This window comes from Rhincodon typus, chromosome 19, assembly GCF_021869965.1.
Source record: "Rhincodon typus isolate 14 chromosome 19, sRhiTyp1.1, whole genome shotgun sequence".
NCBI classification, from domain to species: Eukaryota; Metazoa; Chordata; class Chondrichthyes; order Orectolobiformes; family Rhincodontidae; genus Rhincodon; species Rhincodon typus.
In genome coordinates, this window is record NC_063350.1 from 17921486 (window position 1) to 17949110 (window position 27625).

The 27625-nt window shown below is 40.4% G+C and overlaps 1 protein-coding gene across 4 annotated transcripts in view; it reads left to right on the plus strand.

Annotated features, from left to right (window-relative positions):
* Positions 1 to 27625, plus strand: part of slco4a1 (solute carrier organic anion transporter family, member 4A1) — a 159498-nt gene that overhangs the window by 85587 nt on the left and 46286 nt on the right. For all 4 annotated transcript variants that reach the window (XM_048608414.1, XM_048608413.1, XM_048608415.1 and 1 more), the window contains 2 exons: positions 16788 to 16834; positions 20009 to 20910. In XM_048608414.1, coding sequence (XP_048464371.1) covers positions 20172 to 20910 — 739 coding nt within the window. In that variant the 5' untranslated portion in view covers positions 16788 to 16834; positions 20009 to 20171. The remainder of the gene's footprint in view (positions 1 to 16787; positions 16835 to 20008; positions 20911 to 27625) is intronic.

Here is a 27625-nt window from a genome sequence, read left to right on the forward strand (position 1 = left end):
TATGATGCTGCTTGGCCTGCTGTGTTCATCCAGCCCTGCACCTTGTTGTCTCGGATTCTCCAGCATCTGCAGTTCCTACTACCTCTTTTCCTTGTTTCCTTTCATTCCAAGGTATTCAGCATTTAATTAATAACAAACTTAGATGCTAACATCTTCCACCAGTGAGAGCCTCATGTCACCTCCTTTGATTAAGGCCAACCACATTAAACATCAGTCAGGCACATAAATAGTCAAGAGCAAGACTAATCTGTGATCTTAGACCCCAGGAGTGGAAATGCTGTCCCCTAAGAGCCATCAGCCAATCAACAGGCTGGCAGCCCTTCATTCCAGCCAGCAACTCCACTGATTATGGAAGAATCTGCTGGCAATAAGGTAACTACAGTCCCAGGATGACTGGGAGATCTAGGACACAGGTGACTGAGGTTGGGATAGCACTCAGGTTTGAGGCTTGGAGGAATGGTAAGCATCACTGTGTATGGGGAGAGGTGCTGGGAAGCAATGTCAGGCATTTGGCCCTCAGCAGGGTCACCTTTCCTTTTGCCATGTTGTTTCCCTCTTCCCTCAATCAGGGATTGAATGCCTATCAGTGAGAGGAAGACATCCCAGGAACCCATAAGGAACCGCTGCCGGGTTTGCTTTTCTGGCCGTGCCTGCTGTTGGTTATATATTCACAATTATGGGATGACGCCTTCAACTGGACATTAATTGTTCATTAAGGGTGTCAGTTGGTGAGGGGTTGTGGGGGACAGCTTTCTTACCCTGGACTTAATTGAAGCAAAGGGTGGAAGGTGCTTTGGTCCCCACTCTGCACCTTCCTATCCCATTAAATTCTCCTCCCTCTAAACCTGCCATGGGGTGGGCATTAAATTCTACCCTTAGGAGGGATGTGACTTTTTGGATATGTTTTAAAGCAAATGTCACCAGAATTTCTTTATTTTCAATATAACTGTGTAGTGGAATGTGGTCCTCTGAACGTCTAGAGTCTCTGGGAGCTTATGTGAGCCCATGAGATGCAGGTTTTCCACAAGGATTATTGCAGTGTGATTGGGAATCTTGAGGTTATACTTTTGATTCCTCCCCAACCCAATTACATTTTGTCTGGTCCTCATCAAAACTTTTACATTCAATATCATTCATTTTGTTTGTATCTAATTAGTTACCATTTTAGCTCACTGCACAGAGAGGCAAATACAACAAATGTATTCAATTATTTGTGTCTATTGCAAAATTCTGATACGTTCTCATTAGCCAGAGAGTGATCTGTCACCTGGTATCTTGTCAAGTATCAAATTTGCTTTGTGTACCAGGTTATAAAAGTTTGTTAAACCCACCCAGTGCTGGAAAAAATAGTCCCTCATTTGCCACTTGGGAACTCTGCAACCTTCTGGACTCAATATTCAGTTCAATGATTTTAGGGTCTGAGAATCCTCTCCCATCTCCTTACCCCAACTCCCATACAGCAAATCCTTTCCTCACATGAGCTGCTATCACATATAACCCATCATAAGCCACTAATGGGCCCCATTAGCAGCTATTCATACTCGCAGGCTGATCTTTACTCATTTCTTTGTCTGCCCAACTGTTTTTCTGTTTCTCTCTGGGCTCCATCTCCACCTATCATTTACTCTTTCCCACTCCCCCACCTCTTCTCTATTGTATATATCAACCTATTCTGAGCTACGTTCAGTTCTGAAGAAATGTCACTGACCTAAAACGTTAACTCTGCTTTCTCTTCACAGAGGCTGCCAGACCTGAGTTTTTCCAACAATTTTTGATATTGTTTCTGAAGAAGAGACTTTAGCATTTACCAAATGCTGCCTCTTAAAGTAATTTGTGTTTCTTTCATGCAGCTGGAATCTCTTTTAATAGGCTTTCAAACTTCCCAAAAACAATTAAATTATGTGATCTGAACTTGCGACTTGGACTTCTCACAAAAGAAAGTCAGTTTCACATAGTTGCATGCTCATATATCTGGATTTCTATGTTGTAAGACACCCTTTAATAGAAGCATGCTTTTGAACAAATGAAAAGTTCTTCATGAATTGACAGATTTTTAAAATGCTCATGATCTGCTGTATCTTGTATAGCAGATCACTTCAATAGCTCAGGAAGGTAAAGGCAAAACGTTTAAAGCCTAAAAAAAACAAGCTTGAAGCCTTAATTGAATATTTAAGAAAATTCACTGACTATATTTTTTGTGTAGAATAGATTAGTCATCATCAGTGATTTATCTTAACAATGAGATTTACACAGGATATAACGGAGAAACATCTGTCATGTTGTTATTGCTGCTGCTAACAGAACCAGCTGCTTGGAACAACACTAAGAAACAAATAAAACGTCAGATCAGTTTTCACCTCTGGTCAAGCAAAAGAGATGCCTGCTCACTTACCTGTGCACACCTAAAGTTTTAATTAGCCCTTAAAGAGCTAATTACATTTTCATCAAAAGCAAAATTAAAACAATATAACATTTTGAAATAGTGCAAGTGACATCTGTATTCTTTAAGGATATGTGGCAATATTTTAGCTAGAGATTATGCTCATGTCATCAAAAAATGTGCATGGTCCTTGAATAAACTGTTTAAAGGTGTTCCCTTGGTCAAACAACTGCAAAAAAAATCTTGAGAATAAGCATCATTGTGTGTATTATCTGTACAGTCATGTCTTTTGGGTGTGACAAGATTGATTTTTTTTTTAATGAAGCTTATAACTAGTGTGTGTTTTGTGTTGGCACTACAGAACTTGTTTGAGAATAGTGCTTTGAAAAGATTGTGATGATTCAATTGAGTGATAGCCTTGCAATCCAAATGAGGGTAGTATTGATAACATTTTGGAGGGTGGGGGAGGGTAGTGGTGACAGAGTCCAATTCTGATGTGGACCTGCCATTGGTCAATTTTCATGGAGAAGGTATGGCAGTAGGACTGAGTGGAGTTTGTGTGCTTTGGTAGTTTGCAGGGAAGTACTGAGATGCCTATTGCCTCACCCATTTTGGGGTGCTTTTTCAAATTCGCTAATGTGGGGGGAGTGTGCACGTGCCATTGGCCACTTCTGTGACATCCAAGCTTGGTATTATGATTTCCAATCACGAGCTTGCAGCACTGCCTCCAGATTCATGTAACCACTGAGGAACTGCTCACTTTTCCTGTGACCTCCAGCCATGCCTCCTAAACAATGCTTGCTGAACTTCTCTATCTCTCGTCATCTGGGAAAAAAGCATCTCTCAGACTCTGTACCTTGCTGGCAGAAGGAGTACCTCCAGACAGGCAACATTTAACCTGAAGATACCTTTCATGTATGTCCACACTTGTTTACCCATCAGTTCCCTTCACACATGAGAACTTAGATCAATTTGGAATCAAATCATCTTTGATTTGTTCAGACTTTGCTATAAATAAGATGCTTGCATTTCAGATGCCAAGAGATCTTCCCGCCCACCACCATTTATTTACTTATTTTATTAATCAACCTGTTCAGACCTGTTATAATACACCACTGGAGCAGGTGGGGCTTGAACCCAGCCCTCCTGGCTCGGAGGTATGAACATTACCATCGAGTCACAAAAGCCATCAAGTGTAGCAGCAGTATCTTTTGAATGAAATGGTACACCACATGGCTGTGAGCAGGGCTGTCGTGTCTGTCACCTATTAATTGGACACTGGCAAAATCTGTTTACATCTTCTGCTGCCCACGTGTGTTACTATGTGTACCAATTTGGATCCTGACATCGAAACCGCTAATAAAATTAGCCACATTCATGTAGGTTTTTTGATTATTTCAATCCACTGCATGCTTTTGTGACTAATTTATCCGCAGATATAATTATCATCCCTCTCTGGGCGTATTACATAACTAGAATTCCATACCTTTCATATTCTGGCTATAATTGCTCTTCACTGTTTACTGGCCAGGCAGAATACACTTTGTTAATAAAGTTGTCATGTACATGATTTAGGTATTGATCTCTTTTATGTTTCCAGAGAGACAAAACAATATGAACATGCAAAGCAGGAGCAACAGAGGACCACGTTTAACCCCCTCAAACCTGCTCCGCCATTCAATAAGATTATGCCATAGAATAGAATCCCTACAGTGTGGAAACAGGTCCTTTGGCCCAACAAGTCCACACTGACCCTCCGAGCATCCCACCCACACCCATCCCCCTATAACCCACCTAATCTACACATCCCTGAACACTACGGGCAATTTAGCATGGCCAATCCACCTAACCTGCACATCTTATCTGTTTATGTTTCAAATTCCATATCCATCTACCACTTTTGATTCTCTTGCCCAAGATAGTCTAACTACTTCCTCCTCAAAAGTATTGATGACCCTGCCTACACTGCCTTCTGTGGTAGAGTGTTCCAACCTCGCGCATCATTCTGAGATAAAAACAATTCCTTCTCATCTCTGTCCTAAAAGGGTGACCTCTAATTTTAAAACAGTGTCCCCTTGTTCCAGATTCACCCACGAAAGGAAGCATAATTTCCACGTACGTCTTGTCAAAACAATTTAGGATCTTACACAACTCAATCAAGTCAGCTGTCACTCTTCTAAACTCTAGTGAAAACAAGTCCAGCCTATCCAACCTATCTTCATGAAACAACCCATTTACTCCTGGTATTGATCAAGTAAACCACCTCTGAGCTACCTCTGATGCACTTACATTCTTCCTTAAATAGGTAGACTCAAAAATGTGCGCCGTATTCAGAATGTACTTTCACCTTTGCCCTGTATAACTGAAGCATTACATCCCTATGTACATTTTTTCCTGCAATATCTATCGTATTGATTGTATTGACAGCCTCCTTGATTACATGCTGTACCTGCATACTAGTGACTCATTCACTAGAACACCTTTGCACTTTGGAATTCTGTAGTTGTTCTCTGTTTAAGAAATACACTGTCATCATGAAATTGATCAAAAAACAACAGAAATTGTTTCCAAACGCATTTGTTTTTTTTCTTTTTTTCATAAAATTTTTGGAATTAAAACAGTTTTTTTTTAAATTGGAACAGATAAATCCTATTGAAGGCTAATTTTTGCATTGACGATGGTAAACTGGAGCTGGGTCTGGTTGTTGTGTCTGAAGCCTCTTAGGGAATCTGACTGGGTGTCAGATTTTCCCAGGGCAAACTCTTAATTCTGAACTGAGCTTTATCTAATTCAAGTGGAAACTGAAATGGAGACAAATTTCAGACTCCCAAGTCAGCCGCCATTGTTTGTCTGATGGGATAGAGTTTGTGCTAAAACTTTACACTGCGCCACATGGACCTCAGATGGCACAGAGACACTGGAGCACTGAAGGCAACCAGAGTGGTAGTAAAGGAAGGTCCTTATGTGAAGGATGGTGGGAGGAAACCATTTTGCCTTGCAATAATAACAACTCTCCCTTCAAGGTCATTTCCTTTTGCCGAAAGGTTTGCATGGGATTGTTTGACCATTCCAGTCACTGTACTGAGTGCTTTCTGAGCCTGTGATGTTTAATCAATTATGATCCAGATGAGCTGCCCAGCTTTTATAAACAAAACACTCATTAATAGGTGCCTATTCAAAATATTGAAATTCTTTTAAGTACTTATCCTGTCACAAAAAAAAAGCATTCATACCTTCACATCAGAGACAGCTAATTCCTTTACATCTAGTTGGAGCTGCCAATATAACTATGAACTTACAGGTCACCCACAATGATAATGATGGGTTGTGGAGGCTGTCAAACAGCACTAATCCTAAATGGAAATAGTTCATAAAACCATAAGATGTAGGAACTGAATTAGGCTATCCAGTCCATTGAGTCTGCTTCACCATTTAATGAGATAGTAGTTAATCTAATAATCCTGAGATCCATTTTCCCGCCTTTTCGACAAAATGGTTGATTCACTGACTGATTGTAAACCTGTTGATCTCAGCTTTGGATATACTTAATAACTCAACCTCTGCAATTCTTTGCAATAACGGATTCCACAGATTCACTGCCATCTGAGAGAATAAATTCCTCCCCATTGCTATCTTAAATTGGTACCCTTAGATTTTGCTCTCTAGTCTTAGACTGTATACTTTTAACAAAGCCTCCCTATTAATATATTCCATTCCTTTGAAATAAAGACCATCAATCCATTTCCCTCCCCCATTATCTACTGAACTTCTTTGCTTGCCTTTTGCCATTTTAAGCACGAGGACCCCCAAATCTCTCTGTGCTGCAACTTTATTTATTTTATTTAATTCTTTTAATTTCAATTGTACGATGTGGGCATTGCTGGCTGGCCAGCATTTATTGCCCATCCCTAGTTGCCCTTGCAAAGGTGGTGGTAAACTGTCTTCTTGAACCGCTGCTGTCCACCTACTGTGGGTTGACCCACAATGATCTTAAGGAGGGAATTGCAGGATTTTGACTCAATTACTGTCAAGGAACAGCGATTTATTTCCAAGTCAGGATGGTGAGTGGCTTGGAGGAGAACTTCCTGTAGTCTTTCCCTATTTAAATAATTTTCAGCACCTCTATTCTTCATGCTCGTGTGCATAACCTCATATTTTCCCACATTATATATTTTTATCTGCTGAATTTTTGTCCACTCACCTAACTAGTCTACATCCTCTGTAGTCTCTTTGCACACCCTCACAACTTGCCTTGACACCCATTTTTGTATCAACCACAAACTTAACAAAAGTATATTCAATTCTGTTATCCACGTCCTTAATATATATTGTCAATAATTGTGACCTCAAAACTAATGCCTGTGGCACTCCACTTGTTACAGGTTGCCACCCTGAAACACCCCTCCCCCTCTCCGATTACCCCAATTCTGACTTCTGTTAGTTAGCCAATTCTCTATCTGTGTTAATACTTACTATTCCAAAGCCAAACAGGCTATATGTTATCAAATGCTATTTGTAAATGCATTACATTATATATAAAGGGTCCCCTTTATCTATTCTGCTTGCTACCTCTTCAAAGAATTCTAATAAGTATGTCAAGAATAACGTCCCCTTCATGAAGTCAATCTGACTTTGCTTGATTATATAGTGTATTTCTAAACACTCTCTGCATTTACTTCCCTTATAATAAACTGTCATTTTCCCAATTACAGACATTAAGCTAATTAGCCTACAATTATCCATTTTTGTTTCTTTCTTCCTTCCTTGGATAACAGTGTCAGTTTTCTATCTTCTTGGAATTTTCCAGAAACCAAGGATTATGGAAGATAGCTGCTAATACATCCACTATGTCTGCAGCTACTTCCTTTAACATCCTAGGCTGCAACCCATCAGGTCCAGGGGCTATGTTTGCCTTCAGCCCCAGTAGTTTCCCGAGTACTTTTTTTCTTATTTATTTGCACTTCCCCTTTTGCTGTTTGATTATGTTGTAGTTTTAGAATGCTATTCATGCCATTGTACCATGAAGACAGATGCAAAGTATTTATTCAACTTCTCTCCCAATTCCTGGTGCCCCATGATTATTACCCTAGCTTCATTCGCAAAGGGGCCTATGTTAACTTTGGTCTGATTCTTCCATTTTATATATTTAAAGAAGCTCTTGCTGTCCATTTTGATAATACTTGGTAGTTTATCTTTGAAGTTTATATTCCTCTTTATTTTGTTATGGCTGTCTTTGGTTAGTTTATTAAAACTTTCCTAGCTCTCTGGCCTATCACTAATCTTTACCATATTGTGCGTTTTTGTTTCAGTTTGATGTTATCTTTAATTTCTTTGGTTAACCATGGATGAGTCATGTTTCAGAAATCCCTGTAGCAAAAATATCTTCCCATTGAAGGCAATGGTAGTTTTAAAGATGCCAGTGCCTCGGGAATCACAGATGCTGAAACCCCATTCTCTATTCCACTTTTCCCCATCATTCTCCTCCAAGTTTGGCCAAAATGATGTTTGCCAGGTTCTGAGGCAGTACTGCCTGATCCTGGTCTCTGGTGCTGTTTTGTCTGGTATGGACCCAGACTTTTCTTCCAAAATTCAGGCCTCTGTGTCCTTCGTTAGTATTCTGTTCCTTCCTGAGCTCATCTTCATTCATTATCTTTGTTTTTACATTTTTTGTCAGCCTAGGCCTGATGTACACTCAGCCTTGCATTTTTACCTCCAGGAATATGACAAAGTGATCTATAGTATGGCAGTGAAGATAGGTTTTTGTTTTTACTCACCTTGTTGCATGGAAACTCATTCAACTGGAGAAATGTCTGAGAATGATGAAGACAGATAGATACATTTGGATTAACTGTGTACTTTATTACTTTGCCAGAAAATGGGATCTATCTTTCATGATTACACTGATCAGTCTATTATGAGCTGTATACCACCTTAATGTGCTTTCTTGTCTAAACTGCCCTGTGAGGTTGTTAATTTTCCAAAGTAGAATGTAAATTGTACAGGAAAAATGAAATATTTGCATTTATGTAGTGTCTTTCATGACCTTAGGAGGACACAAAGCTGTCAGAATTCATTGTTCATGAATGATGCTGTGTTTTGTTTTGTGCCTCCCTGCTCTAAGAATATTGTCTAGTTAATATATTTTCAAATTCTTTCTTGGGATGTGGACATCACTGGCTAGACCAGCATTAATCGTGTCTCTAATTGGCCAGAAAGCAGTTAAGAGTCAATCATGTTCGTATGGGACTGGAGTCGCATGTAGGCCGGACCCAGTAAGGATGGCAGATTTTCTTCCCTAAAAGGCATCAGAGAACCAAGTGTTTCTTTTTCTGACAGTTGCCATGATTACACAGTTGCTATTGGGCTAATTTTCTGTTTCAGATTTTTACTTAAGTTTGATCTCCAGACATACTTCCTGGCAGAATCAAGTTGGAATAAAAACAAAACTTGCAGCGAACTGGTGTGCCAGTACTGTCAACGTGGCAAATGTACCATTAAATGATGTGCAACCACATCCCACAAATTACAAGATTAATTAAAACAGAAAATGCTGGAAGTGCTCAGCAGGTCTGGTAGCATCTATAGAGAGGGAAACTGAGTTAATGTTTTACAAATGTGATCCTTCATCTGAACTGCTTATTCACTCCCCTTCTCTCTGTAGCTTCTCAAAGTGGCTTTGGGTGCATTTAAATATTGTGTTTGCTGGAACACAGCAGCCAGTGCTTTAAGAAGGAGATGGGGCTTGAACTCCGCTGACTATTTCGGACAGGGAGAATGGGCGCTGAAAACTCATACACTCTGCTTTTGTGAAGATGCCCAGTTCAGAATTCCAGGCCATGAATGAGGAACTCTGTTGGACAGTTAAAAGCAATCCAAATAGTGTTGCATTCCTACATTGATTGCTACTCCTCAGAGATTTTGGACCTCGGTTTCATGTCAAAGATTTAATAGGGACGATCCTTTCTGAGTACCCAGACAAGGAGCTATTGTTAGTGATGGACATCTGGTCTAAGCCAAGATACCTAAAATGTGTGGAACTAACCATTCCATTCTATTTCATTAATAGACTTCTCTGTTGTTTCGGAAAGTGTAATTCCTGATTCACCGTATCATGTGACAGATAAATAAGTTTGTGAATGTGAGGATAAAGCTCACCTTATCTGGATGTCTAATGCTACAAATGCACCAGTGTTGCTTGTATTATAGCTAGGACTTTGACCAAAATCTACATTGTGTAGAAAAATCTATCAACCTTGAATAGGAAAAATAGCAGGTAACTTCCACATTGTTCAAATCTAACTGTCATTTGAAGAAAAGCAATCTGAACTGATGTATTCATTATTCAAGATGAATGTTCACGCTTAAAAGAATCAACCTCAAATGTACCCATAAATTCATGATACAACATAGCACTTAATTTCCATGTATCTCCTTATCCACTTAACCTTTAATACAGAGGAGTTATCTCTTCTGGTCGTGTATACCAGCTATCTGGCTGTGTTATATTTTCTCTTTTAGTATATTTGTGCAGATCAAAGCAATTCAGAAAGTGATGCCATTGTTCTAAGTCACCAGTCTAAATTGATACAATACAATACAACACAGTACAGGAATAGACCCTCCAGTCGACCAAGCATGCACCGATTCCTAATCCTTATTTAAACCCGTTAAGCACTGCCCACGTGCGGTTTCTGTCCCTGTGTTCACCTCGCATTCCTATGTCCATCAAAATATGCCTTAAACGTTGCTAATATGCCTGCTTCCACCACCTCCACTGGCAGTGCGTTCCAGGCACCCACCACCCCCTGGGTAAATAGTTTTTCCCACACGTCTCCCCTAAACTTTCCCTTCTCACCTTGAACCTGTGTCTCCTTGTAGTTGATCTTTCCACCTGGGAAAAAGCCTCTGACTACCAACCCTATCTATATCTCAATTTTGTAGACATCTATCATGTCACCCTTTAGCCTCCATCATTCCGGTGAAAACAATCCGAGTTTATCCAACCTCTTCTTAGAAAATCTACCAGACCAGGCAACATCCTTGTAAACCTTCTCTGTACCCTCTCCAAAGCATCCTCATCCTCTTCGTAGTGCAGTGACCAGAACTGCATGCAATGTTCCAAATGTGGCCTAACTAAAGTTTTGTACAGCTGCAACACAACTTGCTAACTGTTATATTTGATGCCCCAGCCAATGAAAGCAAGCATGCTGTATACCTTATTGACCACCTTATCCACCTTTGTTGCCACTTTCAGGGATCTGTGGACCAGTATATCCAGATCCATCTGTAGTGCTCCTAGGGGTTCTGCCATTTATTGTATAATTCGCACCTGAATTTGATCTTTCAATACTTCTGATTATTCTAATTTTGTACATCCGACATGTGGAGCAATACAATTCTCAGTAACACCATCTTGGCATTTTACAATATACAGACTGCAGATATTGAGACCTTCTAATTTGGTTAAGAAACTTCATTTTCCATTACAAAACGATTTTCCCGTAAAAGGTAACTATTCATTCTCCAGCAAATGGACAAAAAAGGACACAGAGCAAAAGTAAAGAATAGACTGGAATAAAAGTATTGCTTGATCTGGAGTAATGTGAGGTTCATGGATGCATCCCCAAAACAAAATTTGCTAGTTCCTTGGGTATCAAGAAATAGACACCATGTGCTGAATGTTACAATGTTTTGGCTAAGTATGATTTTCGTCAAGTTTTGTGGAGGTTTTCTCAGCATGACACCTAAAGGGCTTTCTCCTCCTACTGTTCTAAACTTGCCTCTTTACCTACCTACAGTGCCCTTCTCACATGCTGCTAGCCTGATTTGACCACTCACCTTAGGCAGAAGTACTCACCACCACTAGCATGTCCCAGAATAAACCACCATCGCTGGCCCCAGCACCATCTTTAAGGACTGTTGAGCACCCGGACGAGTGCTGACAGTCCGGAGCCACCCTGTGTGGATGCTGATATTTGCCCCAGACATGGTGGAGAAGGGCAAATTGGAACCCAGTTTTTCAACCAGGGATCCGGAGGCCGTGGTGGACTGGGTGTTGCAGAGAAGTGACGTCCCCAACCCCAGGACTTGCAATGGGGGCCATGCCACCAGATCCTGAGGTTGCCTCTCAGATCTGTGTGGTCTCACCCATCTGGAGGTACTATGCCAGGCTAAAGGTTGCTATCTTCTCTCTGGTACCTCACCCTCTATCTCTGCTCTCACTCAGGCTCATGATCTACCACTATTAAGATCACATTCAGTATCTTCCCTCACTCGCTTTCGCACACCCAAACCCACCTCCTCCCTGCAAGGCCTCTGCACCTCCTACTTAGTCACTGAGGACACCTTTTCCATCAACTGCACCAGCACTAATAGCTGGGTCACCCACTTTCATCTCACTCAGTCCCTTCCTCTCATCCAGTGCAGGAGAAAATGGCATGTAATAGAGCAGAAAGAGACAAGATGGTTGGTGCGGTGCCTGACATTTGACTCATCACCTTCTATGAGCATTACCTTATCCCTGACTACCCCAAGTGGCTGCCTGACGTGTTCAAGCCCCTGGTCTGTTATCAGAGGCTTCCCTTAACTTACTGAAGGGTGTCCCTCTTGATGTGACTAAGCACTCCTCCTCTTCGAATTTGAGACACAGCCACACACTGTGTCTGCTATCTCAGCTGATGCCATTTGATGCAATTATAACACTGATATAGCACAATGATGCACTATGTGTCCACCCCCTAGCCCAGACTGGTCACAGTCATGACAAACTGCCTGGTTTGTATCTGCACTAAAAGAAAGAAGTATCAAGGCAGAGATGCTATGGGCATCCAAGTAGGCATGAGGTGAGTGAGCACCAAGCCAGCAGCCCTGGAATGTAGCCTGGTCCGATCCATGAACCAGGTGACTGCCCTGTACACAATTGTAACAACACACCAATGCAACAAGAGATGCCATCTCACTCAAGTGCAGAATTGAATGTAGAACCATATTGCAAGTAGATTAGAGATGTGCAAATGAGTGTAATGGACTAATATGTGTTGAATGCCAAGGTCACTGGATGTGGGGTGTGTGTGACCACGACCCATGGAGTGTAGTCTAAGATGTTGGTGCCAGGTGTCCAAAATGGAGGTGTGGAGCAAGTGATGAACTGGAGTCACCCAGTACCTGCTCGGACTTCCATGCTGGGAAATTTCGGCATTGGGTTCCTTACCAACCTGTGATAGAGTGGGAACCGGCATGTTAATGAGGGATAATTTTGGTATTAACGAGCATGATAACAAGCAATAATCCCTGTTATTGGCATGTCATTGATCCTGAGCGAGAATCTTTTCTTCACACTTGGAGTTCTGTGGGAAAATGCAACTTGTTTCTCCCAACACTGAGAAAGACTAATTCTCACAGACTTCTCATCATAGCCCAGTCTTTCAATGGTTTAAAAGATTGCTCTGAATATTCCTGCTCTTAATTTAGATACTAGAACAAATATGCTGCCTCTGTAGTATGCTACAGATTCACTATATGAAATTACCTTTCTTCTGAAGGTTAGACCATTCCATGTCGAATATTTGTTACCTGACAGGTTCAGAACTAATTTCTACTCCTCGGCCATTTGAATGTAATGAATGTCTAATTTAAAAGAAACATAGTTGAACCTTTGTTTGAAGCTTTAAGTATTACCTAGGATCCAACTGAGTGACTCACCTGACTTCATCTTATGCCACCTCCTCTGACTCAGTGTGCCTATTTATATCTTCTGAAGAAGTCATAGCTCTTTAAAAAAACACAGTTCACAGCTCTGGCTGGTAGAGCATGACTCACTCATTGCATTTCTTGTTTTTGCTCATTTCTGATGATCAGAATCAGTCTCCTGGAAGATTTGAGATCCGACCTCTTAACCGCATCATTTATCGTTCTTTCTAAGTTTGATTAGGAAAAATGCAGGGCAAAAGTCTCTCTTGGTACAAATTTATAGTTCATGCAGCCCAAAGATGTTTCAAAAATGTAATGCATTATTTCCTTCCTCTGTGGACAGAAATCTTGGAATTTTTGACCATCACAACAGTGATGTGTCTGAACTTCACTCTTCAGAAGCAAATGTTGGAAGTTCCCTCCCTCCAATTCTTTGCGATTCTTGTACTGAATGTCTTACACTTCTGACTACCTGAATGCCTAGATTATAACTTGTTAGTCCTTGATTCCATGGCAACTACCAGTGTTGCAAAGCATGAGAAGATCTCAAAAGTCTGTTTGATAAATTAATTCATTAATCAACCTACAGTTGGAAGCTCACATCATAAAATGTGTGAGTTTTTATTTACCTTAATCAATAACAATTAAACATAATTCAGTCTGTTCGAACAGTCTGAGTTCATTCTCTGTTACCTGACTGCCTGAGCCCTTTCAAAACGTTCTGAGCATTATCATTTGGAGGCACCCTCTTGTCGTCACTTATGGTAGACTAGGAAGTTCATTTTCCTTTCATGTTCATAGCTTATATGTTGATTTTTAATTAGTAAATCTACATATATTCCCTTAACCAGTTGTCTACCAGATTGAAAGGTGCCTTGGTTTTGATCACTTGATCTGAGCGCTGGGAAAATACATTAAGTTTGCTTTTGCTCTCAGGTTCCTGGTTGGCACTTCCTTATGAGCCTTAATAATGGTCTTATTTCAACTATTTTGTTGTTATACTCCACCATTCAGGACTATTTTTATTAACTTCAGGAATTGTTGTTATTGTTGTAGGTAAACATTCTTGCAGAATGGGGAAGGTAGAGTACATAGTCAAATGCATGCCTGAATGCAAAGCCAAGCAGTCAATCTGACAAGAATGGCCACACTGATTGACGGAGAAGTTTTCTCTATATTTTATAGAAGAGGAACAGACAATTTGGTTGATTTGTAGTCCTTAAACACTACCTCAGTAATTAGCCAGCTCCATTCTTGAAGATTTATTCACACACGCACAGACATACCCACTGCACCACACACCTCATTAAATCAGACCAACACCCAATACGCCACACACAAACACTCGTACCCCCCCCACGCACAATGATATATTGGATATCAGTCACTGAACTGCTTCCTTTGGTAGTTCAGTCACCTTACACCAAATGCTGACGTTTTCAGAATCATTGAATTCATAATGGGTAGATAAGACAAGCTCTTTGCAAAATCCTCTTTTTGACAGAAAAAAAGTTCAATATGTTCTGGAAGCAGTTTGTTTTTAAGAGAGCAATTTAATGTTAAAAAAAAATTGCTGGCATTATGGATTTCATCTTCATTGTTTTAGCAGTAATCTGACAGAACAGATCACTGCCTATTGTGGAACAAGACAATGAAATATAACCTATTTGAATAACAACTTGCATTTATGTAGCACCTTTAGCTATAAAAGAAAAATCTGTCCCTTTAGTATTGAAAGGAAAACATTTTGGTACTCATATCGATGAAATGATTTACAGTAGTAGTTTTCAATATCAACTTAGCTACAACACTGCTACAACACCCACAACGTGGAAAACTGTCCAGGTATGCCCTGTCCATAAATAGTAGGACACATCCAACCTATCCAATTACCATCATATCAGTCTGTTCTTTGATCATGAGCAAAATGATGGGACGGCTCATCACCAGTGCTGTTACTTGCAAAAGAGTGACCTGCTTACTGATGCTCACTTTGGATTCTGCCAGGGCCACCAGCTTCTGATCTCATTACGCCCTTTCTTCAAACATGGACAAAAGTGCTGATCTCAAGAAGGAGCCCTAGCAAAACTGAAGTCCATGGTAATTCATGGGGGAAACTGCCTGCTGGATGGAGTCAGATCTAACACAAAGGAAAATGGTTGTGTTCGTTGGCAGTCAATGAACTCAGCTCCAGGTCCTCTTTGCAGGAGCTCCTCAAGGTATCTTCATCTACTTCATCAATTAGGAAAAGCTCTCTCTAGGTGACCTAAAAGAGTTGATGCTGCTTGAAAGGTGTATCCCAAGTCCTGTGAAACCACTGGATACAAGGCAGTGCTTCAAGGCAGTGGAAACCTCATCAGGTGATGTGCAGAGTTGTTTTTGAATGCTGACCTCTGAGTTATCTTCCAGGAAGGAGGTGTCTGACCCAGAGATGGCTAAACAATCCTAAACTGTTGCTTTGCAGAGGTCAGAGGTATTCCAGTCGGCAGAGGAAGCCTTTGGGGATGAACGAAGAGAGTGCAGGGCACAGGTAGGGCAGCTTGGTTGCAGAAGACACCCTCCAACTCAGTGGGTGTATTGAGAGGCAGAGCTTCAGGCAAGATATCTGAGCATCAATGCCAATGCAAACACCCATCATTCTAGGGATATGCTAGCAGAGCATTGTGGGATAACAGAGCTGGAGTTGTTACCACTGGGAAATGACTGCCACTTTATGCCTTAAAGATAACATTGGCACTAAAATTCTATGGGTCATTCAGGGTTTGTCTAGAAATCCACATAACCTCGCTCAGACAGTAGCTATGACTACCTAGAGGAGATTGTGGATGCCATTTACTGCTGGGTTGCCACCTACAGGGCTCTGACTGGGTTTCCCCAGGTGCAGGGGATCATTGACTTTACAGTATGGTCACTATAGCTCCTGTGTGTGTGTCTGTCTGTGTGTGTGTCTGTCTGTGTGTCTGTGTGTGTGTGGCCTTGACTCCGACATCTCAACTGATCAAGCTACTCCAGTGCCTGAATCCTGGGGTCTGCTCTCTCATTGACAGCCTGTTAATTGTCTGTTAATGGTGAAAAAGTAGAGGGCTGTTCCAGCATCCATCAGATATGCATTTCTTCCCGAATTAGGATCTTGACACAACCAGCAAAATCCTGCCAAAGATACACTTATTAGTCATCATTATAACAAGACTAAATTGTCTGTCCATTGTCCATGGATGGACAGAAAATCCTAACCCAGACTAATTTATAATGTTTATATTATTCATATTGCTGTGTGTGTGCCTGATCATTCAGAAAGCTGACAACATAAGGTTTTTTTTTTGTTTTTTGGTTGTCAAGGTGAGAAATTGCATAGTGACAAGGAATGAGCGCAGTTTTGGCACCTTCCCAAATTTCGTACCAAGCACTCCCATGTCAGATATAACAAGGACAAGGTATAGAATAAAGCTCCTCCTACTGAGCTTCACCAATGCAACTGCAGCATTATTATAACTGCTAGTATCGTATTTTATTGAGCACTGCCTGAAAGTTAAGTGGAAGATTAACATTCTCGCAGTTGGTTTGAATTAGTCTGTCACAGCTTTCTCTTATAAAGTTTATAATTGTATTTCTAGCTTACACCACAGAAGATGGCACTTATATTTTGATGAAAGGTTTATCAACTTGCAGTTAGTCAGTACTTTTAGATTTGATTATTATTATTTGTTGCTTCACTTAGATGCAGTACATTCTCAACTGAAGCCCAAAGGCATTCAAATGACTTTGGTAAGTTCGCTCATTATATTTAACCTACTTTATTACATATTATTTTATAACTATGGATATATCTTTTAGATCATTGCAAAGACAATATGTCTACAGAGATTTTAAATAAGTCTATGATATAAATGATATTAAAGGAAGCTTCAAAAGCATGTTTGATATCTGCTATTGATTCTACTGAATGCGGTTTTTGAGAAAAACATAACATGGTTACTTAAGGTTTCTCAGGAATTAATATTCACATTCCTTCTTTAATGTCCAACCTATCATTGTATTTTTCACATTTGGATCCAAGTTTTGATGTGTGCATGTCTATCCACAAGGTTGTTGAAACCCAAGTTTGTTCTTACCTAAAACACCAATATGTTATCTTCTCTTCTACTCTTTAACTTTAGTGCTCTGACAGACTTTTTGTCATGGGAGTATTCAATTAATGCCGCTTTGATCTCACTTCCCTTTTTTGGTCAGATTTCAGATTGGCCTCTGCACTATGGTATGGTTGCACTGTTTCTAAATGTGGATGTCAGTTTGACATGCATTTTCATTTGATGCGCATTTTTATTTGACATGTACTTGTAATTTGAATCCTACAAATTTTGGACTCAATTCTTGTTTCTGATACAAAGTACGAAGTTTCTGCTAAATTATCTACAAATGGTTGCCCAACAAAATTTCATTTTCCAAGTCAATATCCCTGGTTAATTCAGCTGAGATTTAGAGAGGAGAGGACTTTTATACCGAAGTTTTGTCATTTTATACTTCACAATTTTTCACCTTCATCTGTTCTAAGTTTAGATAAGGAGAGATTTAGCGAAAAAGAGAGCCAGCCTGATAAAAATATTAATATTTTTATTAGGATGTGAATTTTTATCAACAAACAATTAACCAAAGTACAATATACCTTTTATAGCACATTCAGTTCATGAGCAAGTTATGAAGTGTTTTATTCAAACGATTAAGGCGATTGGAACCATATCCTGTTATCATCTTTGTTTCAACCAAACCTAGCTTTCCTTATTTCCTTATCTAATGTCTGAGATGCTGTTGACTTCTTATTTATAACCAGTACAAAGTATATTAATCTTTACCATCAATAACCTTTGTGTTGATGAACTTTCTCATGTGCTAGTTAAACATTTATTCCGATAATGCTTCACTATATAGATTGTATTAAGAAATTGAACAGTTCAAAATAATAAATTTGCGCATAAAATTGATTCCAATTCCATGGGATAGGTTTTTGTCTTCACTGGCCAGAAAGTGCTTAGTAATCTTGGGCCCTGCAGAGAGATTGGTTAGTTAGTTGGTCAAGGTCAAAGTGTACTTCCGTGACTGAGGTAAAGTACCCCTTATCATTTCTTTTTATTATGTTAAAGGAACAGTAAGCTCCAAGCTGTTGTTATCACCTTTATAATGGATCTTGGCCTAATACTTCAATTTTCGAATAAAGCAGAAGTGAATGCATAGATGTGCTGCACAGCTATCTTTTCATAGTCATTTTCAGGCTGGCTGGCATCTACTGTCCATTCTCAGTTTCCTAGTGGTTTTGAGCCTGAAATAACTCCATGAAGGCTGGTATCTTGTCACCAAGTCACCCTTTATTAACACATGCATAGTAAATAACACTCATCCAGCTATCTCAGAGTCAGCTCCTCGAGCGAATAGAAAACCTGACACTGCCTGTTTGGCGGCACGGTGGCTCAGTGGTTAGCACTGCTGCCTCACAGCACCAGAGACCCAGGTTCGATTCCACCCTCGGGTGACTGTGTGGAGTTTGTACGTTCTTCCCGTGTCTGCGTGGGTTTCCTCGGGTGCTCTGGTTTCCTCCCACAGTCCAAAAATGTGCAGGTTATCTGGATTGGCCATGCTAAATAGGGATGTGTAGATTAGGTGGGTTATAGGAGGATGTGTCTGGGTGGGATGCTCTGAGGATCGGTGTAGACTTTTTGGAGCAAAGGGCCTGTTTCCACACTGTAGGGACTCTATGAAATATCTGTCAGCCAGGACTCCCTGATTGAATCAGGTTAACTGCCCCAATCAGTGAACTCATATTCTATGAGGTCCGCCAGGCAGGCCTTGTTCCACAGGACCTTCTTGAGCAAGTGGTTTGCTAGGTTGCTCTAAAGGCCAGTTCAGTCAACCATGGTTCACTAGTGACCTTCAGGGAAGGGAACCTGGCATCCCCACCTGTGACTCCAGACCCACAGCAATATGTACGACTCTTAACTGCCTTCTGGAAAGTTATGGAAGGGCAATCAATGTTTGCTGAGCCAGCAAAATCCCATAAATGAATAAAAATAAATGTCAGGTCAGGTAAGAAGGACATTTGTGAACTAGTTTTTAGTTAATCTAACTTTTTCATGGCCTTTTTGACTGGCACGTAAATATGGAGTTTAGTTTCTTGACATGTTGCAAGAGCAATTTAACTCTCACTTTCACTTTCTGGTTTATTCGTCCAGACTTTCAGATTAAGGTTCAGTCATATAGTCTCATAACTTCATACAACATTTCTGTTTTTTTTCTGTCAAGTGTAAAACGTAATAAACATGTATACATTACAAAGAAATATATTAGATAAAAATTATGATATAATGCAGGAGGACTTCATAAATAGAAAAAGCAGGTGGCACAGTGGCTCAGTCGTTAGCACTGCTGCCTCACAGCACCAGGGACCTGGGTTTGATTCCACCCTCGGGCAACTGTCTGCGTGGAGTTTGCACGGTCTCCGTGTCTGTGTGAGTTTCTTCCTGGCGCTCCGGTTTCCTTCCACAGTCCAAAGATGTGAAGGCTAGGTGGATTGGCCATGCTGAATTTCCCGTAGTGTTCAGGATGTGTAGATTAAGGGGATGGGTCTGGGTGGGATGCTCTGAGGGTTGGTGTGGACTTGTTGGGCCAAAGGACCTGTTTCCACACTGAAGGGATTCTATGAAGATATTGTCTATGAAGTCATTGTTTGTTAGTGTAGAAAAGCATTAGCAAATCCTGTAATAAAGGATTATCTTCTTCAACACTGATACCACAAATTGAATTTAAATCATGTACATCAATGAGTGAAGTGGTGCTAATCAGACAGACGTGAATTATTTTCTCATAGTGATCAATATAGGGACTTGAAATATTCTTATTAATAACACACACAACTAATGGTAATTACTATGTTTCTTTTACATAATGAAGAAAATAAGATTGACATCAGAAGACACTAAGGATATATCATCAGACAATACAAGGAACCATCAAGTGGAATTCTGAAAGTGATTATTCTCATATTTCCCACCTACAAGAATCACACATTCTGGGAACTGTTTGAACGGTGGTAACATTTACAGCTTATTTGGAAATGTCAAACCATTTAACTGGAGATGCTTCATTCAATTCCAGACAGGAGCTGCTGAATTTAAATGAACCCTGCTCAAGTGTTAATAACTTGGACATTCAAACGTCTACAGAAACCAACAACAAAATACAGTGCAATGGGACAAGGTTAGAAGACAGCTCACGCCAGTTTGCATTAATTCCAAGCAAAACTGAAAATATGTGCGGCTGGGATTTTCTGAAGCCCAAATGTTTGCAAGTGTTCAATACACCGAAAGGAGTGCTCTTCTTCCTCTGCAGTGCTTCCTTTCTCCAAGGAATGATCGTGAACGGATTTATAAATACAGTGATTACCTCAATTGAACGGAGATTTGACCTACGCAGTTATCACAGTGGAATGATTGCCAGCTCCTATGACATTGCAGCATGTGTCTGCTTGATTTTTGTCAGCTACTTTGGCGGCAGTGGCCACAAGCCACGTTGGCTTGGCTGGGGGGTTCTAATCATGGCTTTGGGATCAGTAGTGTTTACCGTGCCGCACTTTATCTCTGGTCGTTATGTGGTCACTATATCTGAGAATACTGGATTCTGCCAGTCTAATCAGGCTACAATGTGTGACGAAGGTTCATCCAGTTATTCCAGCTACCGATTTCTCTTTATGCTTGGACAGTTCCTCCATGGTGTTGGAGCAACTCCACTCTACACCTTGGGCGTGACCTACTTAGATGAAAATGTCAAGTCAAATTACGCTCCTGTTTACATTGGTGAGTTTAAGGGAAAATGATGATAATATAGTTTTGCTAAGCTGTTTCGATCATTTTGCACATGTTTGGGAACATTTCTGAGAGAAAATCCCACACTCCACTCCACTCCGGCCCACAGTTTGGAAGCATGTTATGATCAGGCCTTAGGTAAGGCCCCCCAACTTGTTATTGTTCCAAGTGGATACCCCAAATCATTAGACTCCCGGTTGAGGACGGATGACCTGCATTCCCTTCTTTATTCACCCACCCCTTGTTTGGTTGTACAAGAGGCTTATAAAATAATGAGGGGCATAGATAAGGTGAATAGTCAAAGGCTTTTCCCGAGGGTAGGGGAATCCAAAACCAGGGGGCATAATTTTAAGGTGAGAGGGGAAAGATTTAAAAGGGACCCGAGGGGTAACTTTTTCACACAGAGGGTAGTGCTTTTCTGGAACGAGCTGCCAGAGGAAGTGGTAGAAGTGGGTATAATTATAACATTTAAAAGGCATGTGGTCAGGTACATAGATAGGAGAGGTTTAAGGGGATATGGACCAAATGCAGACAAATAGGACTAGATCAGTTGAGGAAACCTGGTTTGGGCTGAAAAGTCTGTTTCCGTGCTGTATGCCTCTGAGGTTAATTTACAAAGGATCCACCCTTTGAGGATGCCTGTCTCTCAGACAAAATGAATTTGTATTTTAGAAGGAGCCAAGTTAACCAGGCTTTCTTGAGTTAACGAATGAATGAGTTCGTTAGTTATTGAATGCAAAATTAAATCAAAACACAACACATGGCTTTGTGCTGAAAGGAGCTTAAATAGTCAGCTTCTTTGCTTTGTTTAGTCAGTTAGGTGTTTCTGATGCTTCCCTGTGGCATTCCTTTGGTCCTACACAGACAGCAGTGAATTTCCGTCTGCATTTTATTTTTACGTCTATGGCCCTCCTCTTTTTAAATATATATATATATAGGAATTAAATGTTTAAAATGTCCATAGCACTTTGGGGTTCTGATCCATCATCATGACAGCTATTATGCCTTTAAAATTGCACAGGAAATTTGATCTTATGGGGCTGCAAAGTTTTTAAATTAATTAACTTTGTGTTGTTGCCTGCATATAAAGATCATTACTTTGTACAAATCATTGAGTGGGTTTGCTTTATTGCACATTCCCCAGTCACAACATGCTTTCTTGTATCCCCACCTTTCTCCTCAAACTTTATATTCTGTCCAAGGGCTGGAGATCCCACTAAAATAATGCCACGTGAGTCATCAATCTATGAAGAATGCTCACTTTTGTGAGAAATACAGGCTTGGAAACCTCTGTAATTTTATCGCGTAACTGTAAATTTTCATTTATTGATGTGAAAACAGAGCGGGACTGACAGAATGGGGAATGAAAATCTACCATGGCTAACTAAAAAGTAACAGTGGTTCACCAGGCCACTGCTACTATGAGCAAGATAAACGTGTCAGAGATTTTCTTCATCATACTTGTTACTCACTTAAAAGTGGTTTTAAAAAATGAAGTGTAGTTACCAGAATTTTCAGACTTAATCGTAATGAATCAAAATATGCTTTTTGGACTCCATGTTTGAAGTCAGGTTTTTTTAAGGTCAGGATGCTCTTACTGCTTAACTCTTAACAAATTAATGCTGCTGGAAGCATCCATCATTTATGTGCACACTTGTTGCTTTGCCCAAAGATATCATCATCCTGACTTTTTATTGACAGTAAAATGATCTTAAAATGAACTTCTCTAAGGCGACATTTTATTGCTAAGTAGATGAGGTTTTTCACTATTCAAACCTCAAATTGGCTTTACTGATCATTTGATCAACATGTCAGTAATTCCTGGAGCAATTTCTTTTCAGTCATTCCTACGTTCTTTCCAGTATGAACAATCTAAGATCTGTGTCGGTAATTTATGACTAACAAAAGTGCATGTTACTTTTCAGGCTGCAACTTTGTACTTGCAAGGCATTTCCTAGCATGTTCAGAACCTTATACAGCTCAGAGCCTTTCCTTATTGTGCAATAGGTGCCTTATTTTTCAAAAAAAAATTTGTTTTATTCCTATCAAAGGAACTATAGTAAATTAATAACGTTAAAGGGATAAATCCATCACTTCTCCCCATCTCTCTCTTCAGTTCTGAAAAAGAGTCATATCAGACACTGTTTCTCACTACACACATTGTGCCAGACTTGCTGAGTTTTCCCAGTACATTGTTTTTATTTCAGAATTCCAGCAGGCGCAGCGTTGTATTTTTGATTTGAAGAGTGCTGACTGATTTGTGCATTGTTGACCCCAAAAAAGATGTTCCCTTTATTCTTTCATAGGCATGATTGTCGCTGACAAGGTCAGCATTTATTACCCATCGTTGAATTGCCCTTTGGACTGAGTGGTTTAAAGGGTGTTTTCAGTCAGTTAGATAAAGACTGACATGTACTGCAGGTGATATTATGTTGTATCTCTTAAATAATTAGATTTTGGTTGTATTGAAAAACAGACCGTGTGAAGGAATTGCTGTTGATGTTCAAGATCCTGTCAGTCTCTCTTTGAAATTATCAGTTCACAGTTTTAAAACAATGAAGGGATCAGAATTTTGGCTTTTTAATACAAATGATTTGGCATGTTTCTGTGTACATAGTATGCAGTATAACACTTGAAATATGATGGTCAGTGACTGTCTGCTGGTCGTGACATTTTTATAAGAGGTGGGCATACAGACATGTCTGTAATCACACAAATGCCTGAAATTTGCTCTGCAGGCATTAGACTGAAAATACTCCTATTTCCCTGTCGAGTCTACTAAAAATCAAGTTGCATTCAAATTCTTTGCAAGTTTATTTAGGATTGTATATGACCATCAAGTGGTGTTAAATCAGCAAAATTTCACTTAACAATTGCAACCCAAGGAAAGTACTGAACTCACATATACATGTTTAGGTATCAATATATTAACTTTTAATGCAAAGTAACTAAGCACAGCATACTTAGAAAGCCTGTTTTAAGTAAGGAAGCAATTTTTGAGAAAAAGAAGAATTATGTGTGACGTAAATCAATGGGCAGAATTTACTGGGAAGTGTGCTGTAGCACCCTCCTCCCCCCACCACCAACGCCCGCCCCACCACCAACGCCATCCCCCAAAACTCCCAAAATGAAAAATGATTACAAATCGAGTGAACTTTAAGAGGCCTCCCTCCTCATGATAACACAATTGGCAGGTACTTGTGCAGCCCAATAGCACCGGTCACATTGGGGCTGCTCCTAGAACAGCATCAGGTCCATGGAGATCAGTGATAGTGCCTGGACTCGGGTAAGTTGCAGGATTTCAGGGTGGAGAGGGTTCAGGTGTCTTGGCGATAGGATAGAGAGTGAGGGAATAGGTTTTGGAGCTCGGGCAGGGAGAGATGTAGGGGCATAAAACATCTTGTGGTGAGCTGTCACAGAGAGCTCTTTCTGAATGCAGTATACCCCACATCACCCTTGTTTTTGTAGTTGAGAGCAAAATGGCCTTTGTACTGTAACCTGCCTGCCATTACCGCCAGCCGTTAATGGTAGTGGCGGCAGATTACTACCCTTAATTGCTGCTTATTTGGGTTAAGGATCTCAGTTGGTCTAAGGATAGGCACACTATTGAGCATCTTTCCCACCCCGATTTTATAGGGAGTAGGTCATCGGAAAGGCACTGGGCTCGCCACCTGACCTATTTTATGTATTCCCTGTGCTAAAAACATGCTCAGTTGAGAGAAGGCAAAAATCCAGCAACATGTGCAAATTTTATCCCCGCATCGTAGCCCAATTTTTAAGTAAATTGATATGAATGATAGATTAAATGATTTAGTTGCCGACATCTATGGGATTGCTGGAAAAAAGGCATATTTTGTTGAAACCTTTTTCCTTGCACTCATCAAGATATTGTAGAATAATATCAATTTAAGAGGAAAGCCAACATTTATACTGTATGTGAGGAGAAAGCTAATTGGTTGGCAAGTGGACTGTGATTGACAGACGCATCATCATGGCATGTGTAACAGTGAATGATGATAAGCAGTTAACTGCCAGGCTTTGTTTAAGAATTTAAACCAGGCAGGTTGACTCAGATTGGACAAGGCATTGCCTGAGAAATGAACCAGTGAATGGTTGTTGTTGCTATTGGAACCAGGTGGATCTTGATGCCTATGAGGTCCTTGATTGGGGTTGCCAATCAGGAAGCCTTGGCTGACCAATACAAACAGGAGATTTCGCATCAGTTCAGGGGACTGCCTCTGAGCTGGCTATTCAAAGCCAGTGTACTGTGCACAAGTAAATAAAGCGTGACTTGGTGATGGGATACTGGCCTCCATGGAGTTATTTCAATTGTCACCTGTTCTGTTGAGTTGAAGCAGGAACACTTCATGTCCTAAATGGCCTTCCCCCAAATCCTGTGAAGAACAGGGCCCTGTGTATTAGAGATAACAAGGTGTAGAGCTGGATGAACACAGCAGGCCGAGGAGCAGGAAGGCTGATGTTTCGGGCCTAGACCCTTCTTCAGAAATTTCTGATGAAGGGTCTAGGCCCGAAACGTCAGCCTTCCTGCTCTGATGCTGCTTGGCCTGCTGTGTTCATCCAGCTCTACACCTTGTTATCTCAGATTCTCCAGCATCTGCAGTTCCTACTATCCCTGTGTATTAATCTATGTAGCAGCTAGTACCTACACTGCAAGTCCAGCTGACAATCCTGAATTCATTGTCAGCGTAATGCTTTGCTCACTTAGTATCATCCGGCAAATGTTGCCCAATTGCAGAAACTCATCTAATGTTGGATACTTAGTTGTAAATTATGTAAGCGTGGGCTGGTTGTGTACAGTCAGTGCCTCATTTGTTGTGAACAGATGAGCAGTTGTGTTGCAGTATGATACCCCAAAATAATTGTGTATCAAAAATCACACAGCACTGTGTCCAACGTCAGGTATGATTCTGCAATTGGACGTAATTTTCCAGATGCTCTTGTTTTTCTGTGAAGAATTCTGCTGACAATTAATTTAGAATTGTCAGTTGGGCTCGAAGTATGGTGCTACTCTGTGTACTGGAAGCTACATATATTAGTACACAAATCCTATTGTTTGGAGGTAGAAATAAAATGTACACACATTGCATCTTTCTCAATTCAACAAAATATGTGACAGGCATTCACTGGGTCATTTCTCAGGTAACGCCTTGACCAATCAAAGCCAAACTGTACAGTTTAAAACTTAAACAAAGCCTAGCAATTATTTGTCAATCGCCATCAACGTAGCTTTCTCCATGACAATGCCAATACCAACTGGAGCCCACTTGCCAATTAATCAGCAATCTCCTCTCTCACGCTATAAATATGCTTTTCCCTTACATTAGCATTCCTGTGGATTATCCTGTTGAGTCCAAAAGAATCTTTGTTTTCAGCAATTTTCTAGTTCGACCAGACAACAATTTCAATAACATTAGTGTTAGCTTGTATTTTTGTGGTCTCTTCCCCCACTATAGCCCATATGTCTGCCCCAATCCAAAAAAAGCTATTGGAGACTGGAGTTAGAATAATCTCCAAATAGGAAGCTGATACACTTCAAAAAGGTCTCCCTTTTCTAGACTGTTCCAGCATCTCCCTTAAACTAAAATTGATCTTTTCTACACAGTATCCAAGACAATCATCAGATAATTTAATGCAGCCCCTTTTGCCTTAATTTGAAGCTCATTATTAAAGTTATTTCCTCTTCAGAGATTGCTTCTTGTCAAATCATGAACATTGCACTGACTTGTTGTAATCCTAATTCAGGGATTACCAGTTATATTCTGGTAATGATATACGGTGCAAGATGAAGTACTAGAGGTAAAGTCTGAAAGCTTTGTAATGATAAACATTTTATTTAACTTTAATGAAGAATCTAATAAAAGTAAAAACATAGAATGTAGGAGTAGGCCATTCAGCTCTTTGAGCCTGTTCTGCCATTCAGTATAATCATGGCTGAACATCCAACTCAATACCATGTTCCTGCTTTCTCCACAAATACTTGGATCCTTGTAGTCCTAAGAGCTGTATCTAACTCTTTGAAAACATTCAATATTTTAGCCTTACCTGCTTTCTGTGGCAGGGAATTCCACAGGCTCACCACTCTGGCTGAAGAAACTTCTCCTCATCTCAGTCCTAAATGGCCTCCCCCATATCCTCCAACTTTGATCCCTAGTAGTGGACTCCCCAGTCATCAGGAACATCTACCTGTGATTACCCTGTCTGGCCCTGTTAAATTTTTATCAGTTCCTATGAGATCCCCCTCCCCTTCTAAACTCCAATGAATATAATCGTAACCAATCTAGTTTCTCTTCAGTCTTGCCATCCCAGGAATCAGTCTGGTAAACCTTTGTCGCAATCTGTCCATAGCCAGAACATTCTTCCTCAGATAAGGAGATCAAAAATGTGCACAAGACTCCAGGTGTAGTCTCACTATGGCCCTGTCCATTTGCAACAAGACATCCCTGCTCCTGCACTCAAATCCTGTTGCTATGAAGGCCAACATAGCATTTGTTTTCTTCACTGCCTGTTGCACCTGCATGCTTACTTTGAGTGACTGGTATACAAGGACACCCATTTCCCCTCTTTCCCCATTAGATAATAATCTGCCTTTCTGTTTTTGCTACCAAAGTGCCTCACATTTATCCACACGCATTTGGTCACTTTCTCAATTTGACCAGATTAAATTCAAGTCCATACCTAAACTGAT